Source organism: Gastrolobium bilobum, unplaced genomic scaffold (genome assembly GCF_033153095.1).
Source record: "Gastrolobium bilobum isolate Gb01-03AN ecotype WA unplaced genomic scaffold, APGP_CSIRO_Gbil_v1 utg44884, whole genome shotgun sequence".
NCBI lineage: Eukaryota > Viridiplantae > Streptophyta > Magnoliopsida > Fabales > Fabaceae > Gastrolobium > Gastrolobium bilobum.
The window spans coordinates 35,134-55,185 of record NW_026897767.1 but is presented as its reverse complement, the minus strand read 5'-3'; the positions used below and the strand labels follow the sequence as shown (position 1 = coordinate 55,185).

Sequence of the window (20,052 nt, the reverse complement as noted above, 5' to 3'; positions counted from 1 at the left end):
TGAAACGGAGAAAAAACTTGCTAATTTTTTGATCAACTCCCCTCACAAATCAGGCCAGTTGAAAAATCCCTAAGAAGTCAAACTGAACACTTAAATAATAAAGAGAATTAATCAGATTACTCAAGCTTTATCTGTTTCAACGCTAGGCACAGATTCATCCAACTACACTACTGAATCAGTAAGTTAAAGGGTCCAGAAGGCAGTCTTAGGTTCAGGAGAAAGTAGAAACCAGGGCACTTTAAGGCAATATCATTTTCAACAAGAATTAGAGCAGTATGGAAGGATGCCAATTACATCACTGACAACAGCATCCTTATTGCATAAATGTTACAAAAACAGAGGCCTATAACAAATAAATTAAAATTGACGGCCAAAGCAGCCATCCACAGGCATATATAGTGTAAATTGAAACAAAATATTATGCCAGACCTCTCATAAAGTTAAATGAAGCAGAAAACTAAGACGAACTAATAGCGGTTCCAGTAAGTTCTGCGTCTGAACCAGTTGTAATCAGGCAAACGCTGAATTGGTCCCATGGCAGCAATAGCAATGTCCTGCAAGAGAAAACATATAACAAGATTATTACTTCTTAAACATGCCACCACTAGAAAGTTCCATGGAATAGAATTGGTGTCTCTACTACTAAAGAAAATATACCTTGTCATAAATAAATCGGTTTGCAACACGTTTAATTGTGCTGGCATCAACAGCATCAATTCTAGCAAACAATTCAGCAAATGGGATTCTTCGACCATATGTGAGAAGCTGAACAAACATTGACAAATAAAATATTGAATATTAAATGGTAGCCGGGTGTATGTTCGGCAACAAAGAGGCTTATCATAAATTTATAAAATTATATGAAAACGGTTTGTTTCAATCTATAATCTAGGGCAAGTGTTAATAACATTGCAGCATGACAAACTATTGACCATGGAAATGTATACAGGCACAGAATTACAAACTTCAACATACAAAATAATGTGATTAAATTAAAAAAAAAAACTTTGATACACAATCTAGTCAAAACTCTTTATTCTCTGTTTATTTATCATAGCTAGTTAAACACCTAAGCTTCTACCATAAAAGGATCTGGCCACGCTACCAAAGTTCATTTAATAGTATATGTTATCATTTCAATGGGAATGCTATTCTCTCCTAAGCACCCATGCCTATCCAATAATAGAGCAATTTAAAAATTATTTCATTTCAAACATTTCTCACATATTGAAAACAACATTAATAAGGAGGGTTGTACTCAGAAGGCCGCTTACCAACTTAAAATAAGTGCTATTTTCTAAATGTTGCTATTGTTATTACTAGTAATTCTTTCATAATCATCTATCAAAGTTCAGCTTAGTCATAGAAAATTAGTACAGAATAAAGTTATAATTAACATTTTTCAATGCCCCTTTTCTTTATGAAGTTGTGAGGTATAAGATATTGTACCTGACGACCAATATCTTCAGCTACTGGGCTTGTTCCATCTATGTGAAGCAGCAGTGACGATTTCAACTGTAAAAAACACATTTATACAAAACTATAGCACTCAGAACAGGAACCAAAAACGAATCGAATGTAAAGCAACATTAACATAATTTATGATTAAAAAATATGAAAGAAAGTAATATAACTAAAAAACAGCATAAAAATTTAAGGACTGTGAATACACACTGAACAATCCAATGACCCTATGGGTATACCAAAGCCTATATTACATGAGCGGAGAGAATGTATGCATATACATTCAAACTGACACAAACCTTGGATTTACAATTGTAACAATACAATTTTTTTTTTCTGGGGACAAAAGTTAACCCTTGCAAATTTTGCTTAAATTTACTAAAGAAAATATAGTGCATCTATTACGTTAATTGAACTTAGCGTAGATAGAGAAATAGAGATATGTCGTAAGCAATTTTCCATACCTTAGAAAACAATTTTCAAAGTGCTAAAAAGAAAAACAAGGAAACCATCTTCAATAGAGTTAATAACAACAAAACATGACATAAAAAATGAAAGGCAATCAGAGAATAGAATGCTGTTGCCCATTCCCATCATTCACCTTTTCCAGCTACATTACACCAATAAGCTATGAATCGGAACAACCGTAAATTTAGTCAGTTTGAGCAAACTTTTAATCCACTGTCTTTAATTATGAGGAAGTGACTGTCAAATTGAATTGCCACCTTAAATACATAATTATTAAAAAAGACTCGTTTATATGCAATAGAATTACCAGCTCAAGTAAGTTTTACACACTGAAACATGTCCGCTATAAATTTATTTAATATGCATACAAAAGGTGTTCAATAAAGACCACAAAATATGGCATCATGAATGAAGAGCCCATGACAGAAAGAATGCCATGACAGAAAGAATGCCATAACTGATTCCATTTATCTGACATTTTCATCATTCAAAATCTGCAGCAGTATGCCATGGCTCCATTGGATGTTATATACAATCAACACAGGTGAAATTCTATTCCCGTCTATTACAGAATTAACACTTCTAACAGAACCTACCTCAAGAATTAGACTGAAGTAATGATTTTTTGTTGGATACAAGTTTTCAATATACAATTGCAGTAATGTCGATTGTGTAAACAAAATATAGCTACGCTAAGCTAATCACATGCCAATAAAAGTTAACTACTATTGTATCTTGGTCCATGAATACAGCCATTCATAAATTAGCTTCATTATACAAAGTATAAGGCAAATTTCATCGTCAAATTTAACTATAGAAGACGAGCTATTCAATATGTCATATAGAAGCCCACCTGATTACGAGCCCGTGTAACATCATCTTCTGAAACCCGATAAGCCAACTTTGTTGCCTCATACATTATTGCATAGGACAAATCATCCACGCAATCCGGCTGAAAGCACAATAAATTAAGGGGGGGGAAAGGTTTATTCAAGAAATATTTGACGATTTCGGTAAAAAAAGAAAGAAAAAATGAGATATTGAATCTTCCAAACAACTTAAGCATACCATTATTTCAAACATAAACTATTAATTCATCTACCACATGTTGCAAAGGAAGACCATAATAACCATTATATTTTCTACACTAATGACTACAAAAGGCAACTGAAAAGTCCTTCAAAGAAAAGAAGGAAAGAAATGAAGTAAAAAGGTATTATATTTATGCAAAACTCTAAGAACGGGCAAATGTTTATTTGGCAGCAGCAGACACTTGCCTTCTTGTACTCAGGTTTTCATGTAAATCTTAAATCTTAAAAGAAAGTATTATGTGTTACTTTGTTTCAAAAAAATCACCATAAGATAACTGCATGAAGATTTACCTTAGCAACAGCATAAACACCAAAAAGACCTGTGTCCTTGTAATTAGTGTTGAAAGCCATCATGCTTTCCGCAACTTCATTAATGCCAACTCGCTGTGCTAACTCAGAACTGTTCACGATTAAAATTCGCTCAACTAAGTCAGTATCATGAGGGGAATTTTTCTTTTTGCTTATTTTATTGGGAGGAGGGGGAGGGGTACTCAAGTCACATACCCCATGTGTTTTCCACCTACTGCTGTCTTATTCCAAGAACCCAACATAGCTTGCATGACCATAAGAGCAATTGAATCTGGATCCTTCCAAGATGCCCCTTCAAAAGCTACCGCAAATTGTGCAAGGGGAATATCATCATCAAGCATTCTAACCTATTTTTCAGAACAAGAAGTAGATGGAAATAGTTATTAGTTTTACTATCAAGACGGGTTCAGATGTGCTCAACATAAATATTCTTACCTCAGAACCAGTAAAAATGGCTGGTTCTTTTGCAACTAATTGAGAAGTAGTAATGGAATCTGTTGACAACTTAGTAAACAATTTTTTTACTTGCTCAACAATATCTTCATGCTTGACAGCTCCAGATGCAGCTATCACCTTGGAAAGCAGACCCACACAGAAAACAGCCATCAGTCCACCTTCCATATTTCAGTATTAAAAAAAAAAAAATCTACATATAAGTTACAAAATGACCATGTTTTCAGAGTTGTGAATTCTATGCACCCATCACAGACAAGAAGACACATACAGAAATGACCTCATTATTTTTTTTACATACCATCCTAGGAGCTGTGTAGTGTGTCTGAATGTAGTTCTGCAGATGATTTTTGGTGATTGTCTTAATGTTCTGAGCAGGTCCAAGAATGGTTCTACCAAGTGGAGTGTACTGGAAAGCAGTTGCGTGCAGGTGGTCAAAGATCACTTCCTCCGTTTGACCCTCAACCTACAAACAGTTCCAAAAGATAAACCTTTTGCCAAAACAATAACAACAACCTAAAAAATAGAGCAGTTTTGCATGAACACATCAAACAACAAAATTCCAATTATAACTGACCCCATAACAAGAACCTATTACTCTAAGCTGTTATCATCAGTCATTGCACACATACACAAAAGTGATACTCATACATTAGGTATTGCAAATCATTAATGAAACTAAATTCACCATCTTTTTTTTTTTTTAATTCTGTTCTGTTCTATTAAAAAAAAAGTTATACTTACAACTTTTTTCCCTTAGTAATCTTTTACTATACTACCACATTCTTATCAACTGTTCTCATTTGATGCATGCTTTATAACAGTTAATTTGATTTTAACATAACGAGAATGATTGCAACAGAAAAAAAGGTTGTAACTATAATATCAAACATAAAATATAATCTGTTCAGTTCTGTTACAATCTTGCAATACCTCCTCCATCTCCCTGAGAATGACGTCGCGCTCGCGGCTGATGCGGTTTTCTTCGAACCGCGAGTTCTGGAGAATATCGGCCAAGATATCAAGCGCACTGGGGACATCCTTGTCGGCAACCTTGGCGTAATAGGTTGTCTGTTCCCTTGAGGTGTAGGCGTTAAGGTGTCCTCCCATGTTCTCGATCTCTTCCTCCAATTCCCGCGCGTTACGCCTCTCCGTTCCCTTGAATATCATGTGCTCAAGAAAATGCGCCGTTCCGTTAGTCTCCTCCGTCTCGAATCGCGACCCGGCGTCGATCCACACCCCAACGGTCGCAGTGCGCGCGCTAAGGTTCGACTCGGTGGCAACTCGGAGGCCGTTAGGGAGGGTCGTAACGCGGGTCTCCGGCGCCGCCAGGATCCGCGTGTGGTCCGAGAGAGTTGGCTTGGGCGACCCGTGTTTCAGGAACCTGGGATCCGGATTCTCCAGCTGGCGGATCTTCGACTTCACGGCCTCCGCTATGCGATCGTAGATCATCGCGTTTGGCGGCAGAGGGGAGGGAGGGGACGACGGCGAAGGGGCCACCGCAGGGGAGGTTGAGAGGAATCGGATGGCGGCGAGGGAGGAGCTCCGCCGGTGGGAGCGGCGGGCCGCGGTGAGGAGTTTGCTGAAGGACATGGCTCCGCGCGTGAGGGGCGACCCTACTGCCTAGGGTTTCACAGTGGAATAGAAATGGTAGGTTGTGAAATTGTGTGAGGGAGAATGAGGACTGTGATACGACAGTATTAGTTCTAGGGGGAACAGAGACTTGAGAATAGAGAGAATTTTTTTTCACATTAGAAAGAAAATTCTTGTTAATTAAATTTGAGGCAAATATTTTTGACAAATTATATATGATTGTCTTCTCTCCCATTGTGTATTTGAAAAAATATATATATAAATTATGTAAATAAAAAAGGAAAAAATTCAAATACCACATGTGGTTTGATTTTGAACTATTGTTGTGAAAATCGGATTCGACCGGCCCGGGTTTTTAAAAAAAAAAAATATTTTCAAAAAAATATTTTCCAAAAAAAAAAAATTTTGACATATTTGAGTGATCTGTTACTTATTGACTTACATAAGTTATGTACCTACAATCTTAATATTATCTCAATTATGCATTATGCAAGAAATTTTGATTTGATAGTTAGAGATGTCGTTTACCGAACCTAAAATACCAATATAATAAGTATTATGTGTTTGTTTGATCCTTTATTGGACAATAATGTATAATTTATTATTTTTTATATTAAAATATTTAGAATTTATATTATTATTTTTAACTATTTGAGTATATTTATAATTTTTTTGATAACATTGTTTTGAACTGCTTATATCCCTTATATTTATTTTTTTCTAATTTATCTCGTGTTTTTTTATCCAAGTCTCTTCTTAAGAGTATTAGAGTTTTTAATTAATATGATTGTTTTATTCTTCTTATAAAAATACACTTCAGCTATTTTGTGTCGTCTTCTTCCCTAAATTTAGCAAAGGTTTTTTATCATACAAAATTTGTGAAATTCCTGTAATAACGTAATGTGAACAAAAAGCAAACAAACCATTAAAAGTTAAACATGCATAGTTGAGCCATTATTTTTTGGCACAAAATTCTGCTTTAATAGCTAAAAAGTTTATGCAGCAAACGGGAAAAGAAAATTTATTACTTCACAATTTTTGTCTTAAGCTGGAGAAATTTTATATAGTAAAACATCCTTGCAAAACTTAGGGAAGAAGATGACACAAGGTAGCTGAAGTGTATCTTTGTAAAAAGAGTAGAATAGTTATATTAATTAAAAACTCTAACACTGTTAAGGAGGGACTTGGATGAAAAAAAACATGATAAAAAAAACGTAGGGTGTAAGTGATTTAAAGGCAAACCATCATAGAAGGTATTTGAACTTTTCCCAATAAAAAATATTTAATAAAGATGAAATCAGGGAAATTTTTTTATAAAAATCAGATGAAATTGTTATATAGCAATATATGAATGATAAGGATAAGAATTTGCTCACAATTGCTCAAAATGATTTTAAGTGACACTTGAAATAAAAGGGTATTTGAAATATTATTGAATCGTATTTGAATCTGTACATAGGGGTCTCTATTTATAGAGACTTCTTGACCTAATTTTGACCTAATGGGCTTGGCCCAATATACAAGTAACCGACTAAATAAATACAAATAAATGACTACATAATTACTAATAAATGACTACATAATTACTATTTACAACACTCCCCCTCAAGCTGAGGAATAGATATTTATTATTCACAGCTTGCTAGCAAGTTCTTGAAATCTATCTGAAGGAAGCCTCTTTGTCAATAGATCAGCTAATTGACGCCCAGTGGAAATGTATGGAGTGGTAATCAACCCGCTATCAAGTTTCTCTTTGATGAAATGGCGGTCGACCTCAATATGTTTAGTCCGATCATGTTGAACTGGATTATGAGCTATACAAATAGCGGACTTATTATCACATAGCAGCTTCATAGGTCCCTCACATTTTATTTTTAGATCATTAAGTACAATTTTCAGCCACAGTAACTCACAAATGCCTTGAGCCATAGCTCGAAATTCAGCTTCTGCACTTAATCTGGCGACCACATCTTGTTTCTTACTTTTCCATGTCACCAAGTTACCACAAAGAAACATGCAATAACCAGTGGTAGAACGACGGTCAGTCACGGATCCAGCATAATCAGCATCTGTGTAGACTTCTAAAGATAGATTGCCATCACGTCGGAATAACAACCCTTTACCAGGAGTACCTTTCAAACACTGAAGAATTCTCTCTACTGCCTGCATATGTTTCTCCCTTGGATCGTGCATAAACTGACTGACAACACTAACAGCATAAGCTAAGTCTGGTCTAGTATGGGCCAAATATATCAATTTCCCAACTAGCCGTTGATATTGTCCTCTATCAACTGGAGGACTCTCCTCTTCATAGCCCATCTTGTGATTCTGCTCAATAGGAGTATTAGAGGGTTTACACCCGAGCTTTCCTGCTTCTTTGAGAAGATCAAGAACATATTTCCTCTGGCTGATAAAGATTCCTTTGCTCGAATGAGCTACTTCTATCCCTAGGAAATATCTCAATTTCCCAAGGTCTTTGACTTCAAACTCAGAGGCAAGCCGTGTTTGCAGAATCTGTCTCTCCATAAAATCATCACCTGTGATAATAATATCATCAACATATACAAGGAGCACAGTAAGCTTCCCATTTTAGGAGTGCTTGAAAAAAAGAGTGTGATCTCCTTGACTTTGTTTATATCCTAAGGTCATCATAACTTTAGTAAACTTTCCAAACCAGGCACGAGGTGACTGCTTCAATCCATACAAGGCCTTTTTTAATTTACAAACTTTATTTTCTCCCTTCACAGAATCAAAACCAGGCGGAATTTCCATGTAGACTTCTTCTTCTAACTCACCATTGAGGAAAGCATTATTCACATCAAATTGGTTTATATCCCAATTGTAATGGGCAGCAAGGGATAACAAAACTCTCACCGTATTCATCTTTGCAACTGGAGCAAATGTTTCTTCATAATCAATGCCATAGGTTTGAGAGTAACCTTTGGCAACTAATCGAGCTTTGTATCTCTCAAGAGTTCCATCAGAATTATATTTCAGGGCATAAACCCATCTGCACCCTACTGCTTTCTTTCTAGTAGGTCTATCAATAACCTCCCATGTTTTATTTTTCTCCAAGGCATTCATCTCCTCTTGCATGGCTTGAGCCCAATTCCTATCTTTCAAGGCTTCATGTACTGATTTTGGGATTGCAATAGAGTCTAGTGCTGAAACAAAGCTTTTGTGCTGCACAGAAAGATTAGCAGAGGAAACAAACTGGGAGATAGGGTATTGAGTACAAGAGGGACAGGAGGGACAAGATTTCTTGGGACAAGCTCTTTTTCCTTTTCTAAGAGCAATGGGTAAATCATCAGAATCAGTAGTAATGGGTAAGTCATCAGAAGTATTAACATCATGATCAGAAATATGAGATTCAGGACTTACCAGTGGTTCAGACGATTGAGGTTGCTGCTGAGACAATGTGGGCTGTTTCCTTCTTTCAGGTGTCATAATCTTTCGTATCTCTGGTGTACTTGATGTATCAATCACAAGAGAATCAGTCACAGGAGGATTACTCACAAGAGGATCAGACATAGGAGGAACAGACAAAGGAGAAACAGACACAGGAGGAACAGGACCAGGTGGAGGATACACTGACATAGGTAAAGGAGTAGACACTGATGATTCAAACTCAAAGAAGGGAGGTGATGAGATTTCTGGTGAAGGATTCTCCCCCTGAAGATGAGGACCTTGGAAAAAGGACTCAGATTCCTGAAATGTAACATCCATAGAAACAAAAAATTTCCTACTACTAGGGTGATAGCACTTGTAGCCCTTCTTATCAGGAACATAACCAAGAAAAACACATTTAATAGCCCTAGGGTCCAACTTACTGCGATGATGTTTATGAACATGAACAAAAGCAACACACCCAAACACTCGTGGAGGAAGACTCATCATAGTTGGAATAGAAGGGAAAAAAGAAGTCATAGAGTGAATAGGACTTACATGGTCAACTACCCGATTGGGTAAACGGTTGATCAAGAATGTTGCAGTAAGAATAGCATCTCCCCAATAGTATTTGGGTACATGTGTCTGAAACATTGATGCACGAGCCACTTCAAGAAGGTGACGATTTTTTCTTTCAGCAACCTCATTCTGTTGGGGGGGTGTCAACACAAGTAAGTTCATGAATCATACCGTTATTTCTTATAAATTGGGAAAAGCTATGATTAACATATTCAGTACCATTATCTGTTCTTAGTCTCTTGAGTTTTTTACCAAACTGGGTCTCAATCATTTTATAAAATTGAAAGAACAGTTGTGGTACCTCAGACTTTTCACGCATTAAGTACACCCAAGTTACACGAGTGCAATCATCAATAAAAGAAACAAACCATCTATTTTCAGAACCATGAGGGACTTTAGAGGGACCCTAAACATCAGAATGAATAAGATCAAAAGGTTGAACACTCTTAGTAATACTAGAAGGAAAAGACACACGATGATGCTTAGCAAATTCACAAACATCACAATGAAAAGACTCAACAGATTTAGACAAAAAACAATAACGGAAATAAAGATTTGGGTAAACTAAATGGAGGATGACCTAAGCGCTCATGATGAAGCCAAATCAAAGAATCAGCAGTTGATTGACCATGAGACATCAAGATGTGATTTGTTACTTTATTTGCAGGAGATTGTGACACCAGATAGTACAGCCCACCTTGCTCTTTAGCACTACCAATCGTCTTCTCCGTGGCGAGATCCTGAAAAACACAATGGGTAGGATAGAAGGTTACAGTACAATTCAAATCTTTTGTAATTTTATGAATAGAAAGAAGATTCATGGAGAGTTTAGGAACATGAAGAACATCCTTAAGATATAAGGACTGCTGTAAGTTTATGTCACCAGATCCCGCAACTGATGTATGAGAGCCATCAGCTACGGCTATTGTATGAGTTCCAATGGTAGGATGATAAGAGGTAAAGGAGTCAGCACAACAAGCCATATGATCAGTAGCACCAGAATCAACAACCCAAGAATGTTTAAAATCATTACATGAAGAAAGGAAAGAATAAGTTTTGGAGCTCATACCAGTCATAGTCAAAGCACTAGTATCAGATGGCTTACTCATAGAATCAAGAATGGTTCGGAGCCGTTCCAACTCATCTGGACGAAATGCAGGTTGGGTCTTATTAGGTGTAGGAGTTATTTCAGAGGAAGTAAAATGCGCTTGACCACGCAACTTTGCCATCTTTTCTAAGACAGATTGCTTTCCATAAAGGCGAAAGCATAAATCCTTGATGACCTGTTCTTTTACAATAAGAACACCATCGATCATCTCTCTTAGGTCTAGAAGAGGTACCATCATAAAATTTTGAAAAAGAACTCCTTTGAGAAGAGGCCATACTGCACATAAAATGGTCAAAGAAAAGCTCCAAGAAGCCAAAAAATCACAAATAAATACCAAACGATGTCCGATCAAAGAGAGGAGCACAGATCCAGAAAGAGGATGAAGGGAAGATCAAAATCGCGGTGGTCCGATCCGTAAAAATGATCTCACGCGCCGCGCTCACCCGACGACGTTGCTCAGGAAATTTCAGACCGGACGGCCACCGCACACGCCCACACGCGCCGCCCCTTCAACCGCGAGTGAAGCCCACGCGCCGGTGAGATTGGCTGCGCGTGGGCTTCACTCGCGGTTGAAGGGGCGGTGCGTGTGGGCGCGTGCGGTGGCCGTCCGGTCTGAAATTTCCTGAGCAACGTCGTCCGGTGAGCGCGGTTCTTTCTGGGTCTGTTCGGAGTTGAAAAACCACCGGGAAAGGGTCCAATTGTGATGAACAGATGCTGTCTTGTGATGAAGAATAATGGAGACGATGAACAGTAACAGAGATCCAGTATAACAGAGATCTTCTCGGTCCAAGAGGTCCCCGGAAAAAAAAATCTGGTGGCGGCTGATGGCAGCGAGAGACAAAAAGAATAAAAGGTTCTTGTTCTAAAAACAATAGGCGCGGAAGCAGAGCCCTCAGGATCGAGAGCTCTGATACCAACTTGAAATAAAAGGGTATTTGAAATATTATTGAATCGTATTTGAATCTGTACATAGGGGTCTCTATTTATAGAGACTTCTTGACCTAATTTTGACCTAATGGGCTTGGCCCAATATACAAGTAACCGACTAAATAAATACAAATAAATGACTACATAATTACTAATAAATGACTACATAATTACTAATAAATGACTACATAATTTCTATTTACAACAGTGACTTCTAACATATGTATGATTATGTTTCACACTTGCATAACAACTCTTGATGTGTGTGAACATTGTATGCATGATCAAAATGAATAGGTGTCACATATATGAGTTTATGGACTTATAATGTAATCCTCAAGGTAAAAACTCAATAAACTCATTTCTATAAGTTATATAACTTAGAAAAAAAACTATTAAAATCAGTAAGTACATAGGTTTTCATTGTCTTCGTAGTTTGAGCCTTCTAGTACTCCTTTTAACTTGAAAACTATTATTTAAGCTTTGACTTTGCTTATTTGAGTCTTCTCTTCAACTTTTCACTTTGTTATAGGCTTCTTGTTCCTTTTAGAACTTGTTGCCATGTCTTTCATTGAGTGCTTTCATTTTGAGCTATGTTGAACTTTTGTAGGTGCTTATCATCAAAACTTCATTAATCAGTCTTCTTGACTTATGGTTCACCATAACAAACTTCCCCTATTTTTGAAAATCTAAGAACCAAGATCTAGACCAAAGAAAGGCTCCAATGATTGGATCTCCACTAAGACTCCACTAGGTTTAACACTACATCAAACATATATAAAACCATCATCAATTTCATCAATTATGAATCCAAAAAACCCCAATTCTCAAACCCTAAGTCATGGAATTCTTTAGAAAATTCAAAGGAACTTAATAGGAGTTATGGGTTTTTACCTCAAAGCTCTAGACAATGTAAAAGGAAGGATCTTCAAGCTTTAAGGAGGCAAAACCCTCCCCCTTGCTCCACCCTTAAATTTGCATAAATGGGTAGGATTGGGATATGTTTTTCTCTCAAAGTAAAGCTTCTAAGTTAAGTATGATGAGTGGGCTTTGGTTTTCTATGGAGTATTTAGTGGAGATGAAGAAGTAGAAGTGGCTTAGTTCATAAGACTTGGCCTTCCATGGAGTTGGCCGAAACTTGCAAAAAGGAGAAGAAGACGAAGAGTGAAAACTGTCACTTGAGAGGAGAAAAATGAGAAAAAGAAAAGAGATTAAAGTGTTTTTGACATTTCAAATATCGTATCCTATGAAAAGTCCCTTTTGCCCCTCTCATTTTCCTTTTCCCTACACTCTTTCACTTAACTCCCTTAGTTACTCATTTTAGACTCACCAAAATTATATGAATTGAGTCTTGTTAAATTATTTATAAGTTTTAGGTAATTTTTTTCTAATTATATTTTTATCCCAAAACTTTCACTTTTTGCACTTTTTTTCGAAAAGTGACTTAACTTGAAAATTAGATTTTTCATCTAATTAACTTTTTTAATTATTAAATAATTCATAATTATACCATTTAATTATCCGAGTTATTATATCGTGTATGATGATTGATGAATCTAAAGTATGCAAATAGATATTGTTCATTGATATATAGAAAGAAAGAAACTTTAAAGTGACAATCTAGAAAAGGTCAAAGATATTTCCAAATAGACTAACAACTTTATAATTTTAGAAAAGTAACCACAAAAGTGGTCTCGACACCAGAAAATTATGAGATTTGATTAAAAATTTTAAGTATAAGGGTAAAATATGAAGTTATTATTTTTGTAAATGTAATTGCTTCTAAAGATGATCATTCTAAAAGAATGTTAACATCAAACTAATTGGCTAAAAGGGAAAGAAGCAAATACAAGTTATGTTGGATTCATTAGCCAAGCATAAAGTACATTCAAACTAGTAGTTCAAAAAAATGAATGTCAAACCAAAAAAAAGGGAATAAGTTAAATGAAAATCATGAGAGAGATATCATCGATTCGTAGAAAAGATATATTCCCTGACTTTTAATTATTTTAGTTAGGTATTATCCAAAGGACTTGCAACCATTTAATGGAAGCAATGACAATATAATTATTTTTGTCTCAATGAATTTTTTTGGCTTATGTTTTTTTAATGAGGCGATATCATTCAATGCTTGACGACTACAATGAATATTCAAGATGGAGAGTTATATGCATTGCATTCTTTTCTCTTTTACTAAATTTTTACCCCATTGGATTCTTCTTGAAAATGTTTTTAATGAGGAAGTCTAATTAATGTGTAATAAAAGGTTAACATCAAAAGGAAAGTGTCATGAAATTATTAAGTGGATGTTTCACCTTCTAACCTTGCATCTTCTCTTCCTACCTCTACATTAAATGAGTTTATAATAATCCGAATTATATTTTTATAAAAAGGATGATTGAAAGCTAAATTAGGTGTAAAATCTAATTTTTAGTTAAGTCTTAATTTGATGCAAAAGTATAAATATTAAAAGTTTTGGGACTGAAATGCAATAAAGCAAAAATTGTCAAGGACTTAGAAATAATTTGGTGAGACTCATTCCATATGATTTCTATGAGTCCTAAATGAATAGCCATTGCATTAAGGTATGTGTGGAATTAAATGTGGAGTTGCCACATAGGAGAGACAAAAGTGAAAGTTGAAAAGTCAAAGCTTCATAAAAATTATTTCCTCACTTCCTCACATTTCTCTCTCCAAAACCCACGGTTCCCTCCGTCTCCCTCTCTTTCAAAAAAGCCTTCTTCTTCTTCTTCCTTCTAGGTTCGGCCAAAGCAAGGGAAAACACCACCTATTTTAATTCTTCAGCATTCTTCTTTGCCACTTTGCTCTATCTCTACTAAAACCTAGCCTAGCCTTATAAGTTAGAACCAAGAAAAACAACCATCTTGCTCCTTCCTTGGAAGCCTTTGGAATGCCATTTTTGTTATAGAGAAAGATGACCTCTTTCCTCCATTGAAGGATTGGAATATTGCCTTCTCATTCTTGAAGTGTGATTAAGGTATGTAAGGCTTGATTCTAATTGGTTTTCTTTGGGTTTCATCAATTTAGAGTTAGGGTTTCGTTTATTACAAAGGGGTTTTTGTGTTTTATGGTATGGCTATTGACAATTGTTCCTTTTTCTTTTTAAAAATGCGTGTTAAAGATGTTGTGTGTGGAGTTTTAATGGTTGAATCATCCTTGAAGCCACTTTGAGCAAGGGTTTTAATTCTTGAATTTTCAAAAAATGGGGCAAGTTGTCTAAACTTGTTTTTTGGATAATTGAAGCTTTTGGTTTTTTGATTCATATTGAGGGATCACATGGCAGCGAGGGCGGAGCTCCGCCGGTAGGAACGACAGGCTGCAGTGAGGAATTTGTTGAAGGACATGGCTCTGAGCGTGAAGGGTGACCCCAGTGTTTAGTGTTTCATATAATACCTAGCATTTCTAAAACATATATTAATATATTAAATATGAATTAAAGGGAAGGATTAGTGAAAATCCTGAAATTAAGGTCAAAATACAAAGGAAGGGTAAAACGGTAATTAGCCAAACACGTAACCCTAGGAAAGTAAAATTGAGTAGGAGGTCTCAAATGATAAAACTAACCCTGAAAATGGATTCAGAACAAAAAATTGAGTGGTTAGGCAAGTTTCTGAAAATTTGTTGATTAGTTTTTTACCGGGTAAAAATATCGCGGTACAGTTGCACCGTAAAGCATGCCGATTGAATTTTGAGCTCTAGGTTTGGATATAAGTTATAAATGGTACATAGGGCTAGAAAATATGATTTTTGATGAAAATTGATGAAAATTAGTGTGTTTGGGGAAGCGTGCCCACGGCGCGCATAACAGCTAAAAATTGCGATTTCTCTGAACGACCGAAAAATTCCGGATTCATCTGATCAAGGGAAATTAAAGAATAATGGTTAATGTTAAAAATTAGAGTTTCTAAATAGTTTATGAATTAATTGGAGGTTAGGGTGTTAAATGATGAGTTTAAGTGACTTTTTGTCATTTAGTACACCTTGGCAATCCTTGTGCTTGATTCCTATTGGTTGGACACTTAAGTGCATAGTGTTTGGATAATTTTGAGTCACCTTTTCCCCCTCCAATCAGCCAAAACCGTGGTGCCCTCCTCCTCCATGGGTGTAGGGTTTATTTTTTCACCTAAGCTTTCCTCCTTGGTTTTGAGTGAGTTAGAGTGAGTTTTAGAAAAAACCTCAAACACGAAAGTTGTTTCCCTTGATCTTGTGAACACTTCTCCTCTTGAGTGTTTCTCTTGAAAAGCATTATGGAGTGAGTTATCTCCCTAAGAAGGCCACGAGTTTTATGGATTTTGGAGGTGTAAAAGTTGTTGGAAAACTTGATTTCTTGCTTGGGATTCCCTCTTGGGTTCCTTGTGAACACATTTGTAGTGAGTATTCCCAATTCCATTGAGTTTTGTTGATGATTTGAAAATGGGCATGAAATTTGAATGTGTTGGTGAGTTTGGGAGTTGGAGACCTCAAATTGAAATTGTGTATTAGATAAATATGTCTTAGAATGATGTATTATGATGATTGAACTCATAAAAATTATTGGTGAAAAATTTGGTAACTTGGGCAATTTTATAATGGAAATGCAAGACTTTGTGTATGGATGTTGTTGTGTGATTGTGTAATTGAGTTGTGGAGTAGTTGTATGAGTTAATTATAGGATTGTATGATGTGTGGAAGTGTGGAATTGAGTTGGAAAATCTTAGGTATGCATGCTTGCACATTTTGGCTATATTGAGCATAATGGGAAAACGATGATGAAAAATTGATGTAATTGATGTTATGTGGTTATGAGCTAAGTTTAAATAGGTTGTATGTTGGTTTGATGCATATGAATTGGAAGTGAAACCATTGGATATGTCTAAGTGTAGAAATTGGCCTAAAGAAGGATAATTGGGAAAAATGGTGATTGATGGTAATGGAGTGAAATTAAGGTGTTGGTTTGGTGTTGTGGTAAGCTTAGAAAGCTATTAGAACCTTGAAATCAAATTAAGAACATGGCTAGGTATTTTAGGCCATTTGGCCGAACCTATGTATATGTGGGCGGGAGTGTGGTGCTTTGTGTTTTGACTTGTTTGCACCATGGTATTGATGATCCTGGTGTGGTCATTGTAGGTTCCCTCCCACGGACGTGAACTTGGAATGGTGAGCTTGGTGGCATATTGAATTGGAGCTACCAAGAGAGGGAACTATCATTAGGTAATCCCTTGGTACTGGGGTTTGATCCCCGTGTGTGCTCCACCATGCCGGTTGAGGGTAGTGGTTGGAGGTGTATGTTGGTAATGTAGTATAACATGTTTATGCATTATTATATGTTAGTGGTACATAGGATGTACCGAGTCTCTGGCCAGTAGATAGTTGTCTTCAGTCGTTATGGACTTCCACTGGATAGGTCTCCATGAGGGAGTTCCAGTTGACCTGGGGTCATGGTGTGTCATCCGTAGAGGAGCACACTAGGAAGTCTCGGGTGTATATGAATGGAGGGTGCCTTGGTTGATGTTCTGGGAACACCCCTTGGTTTGGAACCCGTAGGCTATGTGCCGAGGCCACTAGGCCGGATGTTGCGTGGTATTGGCATCGACCATTCCAGCTTCATCGTATTATGTTCCATATGCTTCCCTACTTCACTAAATCCCTTGCTTTATCCCGTTTTAATGTTGTATTATATTATTGATATGCATCGAAGTGAGCCATTAGGAGGAGTATTCTCCAGAACCTCTGGGTTACTGAGATATATCCGTATATCTCACCCCGCTTTGGGGATTTTATTTCAGGTAATGCCAGTGGTGTTAGAGCGGCGGGCAAGAGGCCCGTAGGATGAGCTCATGGACTTATAGTGGACTTTGCATTTTATGGCCGTTGGGCCTAGGCTAGACTTAGGACATGAACATCGTTTTGAGTTGGGATTATCATCTGTCATCTTTGTTCATGTCATCTTTTGCCTAAGTTTAGTCATTTATTTAGCATGATTTATTTTGGTGACTCATTATGTATATTTGGAGAATTATTGTAATATTTGTAAAGAAGTTGTAATGTGTATCATGGAGACTTGATGTAATATTGAAGCATGATATATGATGAAAGGGCAATAGGCCTATTCTAGGATTGATTTATGTTTTATGTTTCAAGATGCATGCAAATGAATATTGTGATTGAAATTAGTTTAACTTTGAGAAAGTAAGCATGAATTACGAATATTGATTAAATTGGATATAAATTGTGAAGGATTGTAAGAGCACCAAGGCATTGCTGGTCCTTGAGTGCCACCCATGATTATTAGGTACAAAATTGAGGTTAAATAACACACCTTCAAAGGTGGGATTTATTGGGGGAAAAAAGAAAACTCTGGCGAAATTTCTAGAATTTGGGTAAACTTTGGGAGAGCATATCTCCCTCCACAAAAGTCCAATAAGGACGTTCCATATGCCATATTAAAGTTTGAGATGTCAAATATCTTGTGTCAAAATTTTAGAACCAAAAGAGAACTACGCTGTCCTGTAGGAGCCAGAGAACCTGAACTTTTCAGAACGCCCCTGTGCAGGGGATGTCTCTGGCAAATTTTGGGAATTTTATTTCCGCTTTGTTTCTTGGCCAAGTTAGGTGCATGATATGTAAAATTGAATCTTGAGGTGTCTAGTTTACTGTATAAAAATTTGAGAGCAATTGGTGGAGTGTATTTTCCAAAATCGTTGATGGAATGAGGGCTGTTTGGAGCCCTGTTTGAGGATGGCTGGCAGATTTGCTTGTCCAACTTCAAACGGTGATATCCATAGAAAACGAGAACTTTATAACTCGTGTGATAGCTTGTTAGAAAGGTAATTAAGTGTAGAATAACATACTAAAAGATGAGTAGTGCGCGGCATGCGGTTTATCCGCAGTAATTAAAATACCAAACTATGTTCGGATAGGTAGAAAACGTAAAAGTGAGATTTTAGCTAAGTGGGTTTATGGGAACCCCTTAGTGACTTGAGAGAAGTGTTATATGATGTTTAGGTAGTTTAAATAATTATTTCGCAAAGAGTTTACAGTTACAGTCACAGCTTTTATTTACTACGTTTTTTTATTGTTTTAAATGCTCGCGTAATAAAAAGGAAAAAGTTTACTCGCATTTTTATAAATGAATTGATGTGATTGTAACTGCGCTTAATATCATAATCAATGTTAACAATACCGGTGTACAACGGGCTGTTACATTTCACATTGGAATAGAAATGGTAGGTTGTGAAATTGTGTGAGAGATGAGGACTGTGATGTGAGAGTATTAGTTCTTGGCGGAAAAGAAACTTGAGAATATAAAGATTTTTTTAAATTTTTTTCTTTTCTCACATCAGAAAGAAAGTTCTTGTTAATTAAATTTAAGGCAAATAGTTTTGACAAATTTTATGCTTTTCCTCGCCCGTTATGTATTATAATAAAAAAATAATTATACATTATTTAAATAAAAAATATTTATTAGAGATGAAATTGGATACTCTGCAAATTTTACAAAAAATAAATGAGAAAATATATATAGGGGTAGGATTCTTTGACACCAGTTTCAAACTTTGAAATTTGACACCAAATCTTAACCGTTGATTTCCATTAATCAATGTTTATCATTTATTATTAATTAACTATTAATTCCCAATAAATGATAACCGTTGATTGGTGAAAATCAACGGTTAGGATTTGGTGTCAAATTTTAAAGTTTGACACCGGTGTCAAAGAATCCTATATATATATATATATATATATATATATATATATATATATATATATATATATAATTTCATTTTATACCTTGCTTTTTCTCATAAGCACTTTTTTGAAAGCGGAAGCTATTTAACATTTGGATGTGACAAGTGAAAAGCAGTTTTAACTAAAATAATTTTTTTCATATTAAAATTAAAAATTTCTTTTATGTATTTAATTACTAAAAAAGACATATGAAAATAAAGACTTTTTATACCTTGCTTTTTTTCATAAGCACCTTTTTGAAAGCGGAAGCTATTTTGGATGTGACAAGTGAAAAGCAGTTTTAACTACAATAATTGTTTTGATATTAAAATGAAAAAGTTCTTTCATGTATTAAATTACTAAAAAGGACATATAAAAACAAATTATGGAAGTAAGATTTGATGATAATGATGGTGGCGGCGGCAACAACAGGGTGGTGGCGGCGGCGGCGGCGATGGGAGCAACAATGAGGGGTGATGGTGTTGGTAGAGGTGGAGGCATGGTGGTTGAGTGAGGTGGTGGTAGAGGTGACGATGTTGGGGCGGTGGCGACAACAGTAGTGATAATGGTGGAGGTGGTAGGGTGGTGGTGGTGGTGGCCATGGCAAGGTGGTGACGAAAATGGTAACGATGAAGGTGGTGGTTGTGGAAACCTAGATAATTAAATCACTCTAATTGGAATTAGATGTGTAATTAAAAGGGATTAAAATAATTATTTTTAGACAAAAAGGCATCAGGTGCCTGCTCACTGAAGCAAGCAAGCCTTCAGCTCGCTCAAGCGAGCATCTCAGCGAGCAAACCTGTAAGTTGATAAAATATCACAAAACTCTCTCTCCTCATTTACTCCAAACCCCAAGTTGTGAACCCTACCCCTTTGGCTGAAAATCACTCTTCCTCATCTCCAATGTTGCCTCACTTTTTTTCCAAGAAGCTTGGTTAAGTCAAG

General features: G+C 36.2%; 1 protein-coding gene across 1 annotated transcript; it reads right to left on the bottom strand.

Annotated features, from left to right (window-relative positions):
- Positions 1 to 211: 211 nt before the first annotated feature.
- On the bottom strand, positions 212 to 5,501 carry LOC133310049 (probable mitochondrial-processing peptidase subunit beta, mitochondrial). The gene is made up of 9 exons (XM_061510927.1): positions 4,719 to 5,501; positions 4,087 to 4,251; positions 3,768 to 3,905; positions 3,528 to 3,679; positions 3,315 to 3,423; positions 2,786 to 2,884; positions 1,450 to 1,515; positions 658 to 765; positions 212 to 554 (listed from the first exon to the last, which is right to left on the bottom strand). The coding sequence occupies exons 1-9, from the start codon at positions 5,376 to 5,378 to the stop codon at positions 468 to 470; spliced, it is 1,584 nt and encodes a 527-aa protein (XP_061366911.1). The 5' UTR covers positions 5,379 to 5,501; the 3' UTR covers positions 212 to 467.
- Positions 5,502 to 20,052: the final 14,551 nt, after the last annotated feature.

Excerpts from the sequence above, each read along its gene's own strand:
- LOC133310049 (XM_061510927.1), bottom strand. The coding sequence starts at position 5,378 with ATGTCCTTCAGCAAACTCCTCACCGCGGCCCGCCGCTCCCACCGGCGG. Across the intron at positions 3,906-4,086 it reads ACTACACAGCTCCTAGGATG|GTGATAGCTGCATCTGGAGC; the intron begins GTATGTAAAAAA and ends CTGCTTTCCAAG. Across the intron at positions 555-657 it reads ACCGATTTATTTATGACAAG|GACATTGCTATTGCTGCCAT; the intron begins GTATATTTTCTT and ends TTTCTCTTGCAG.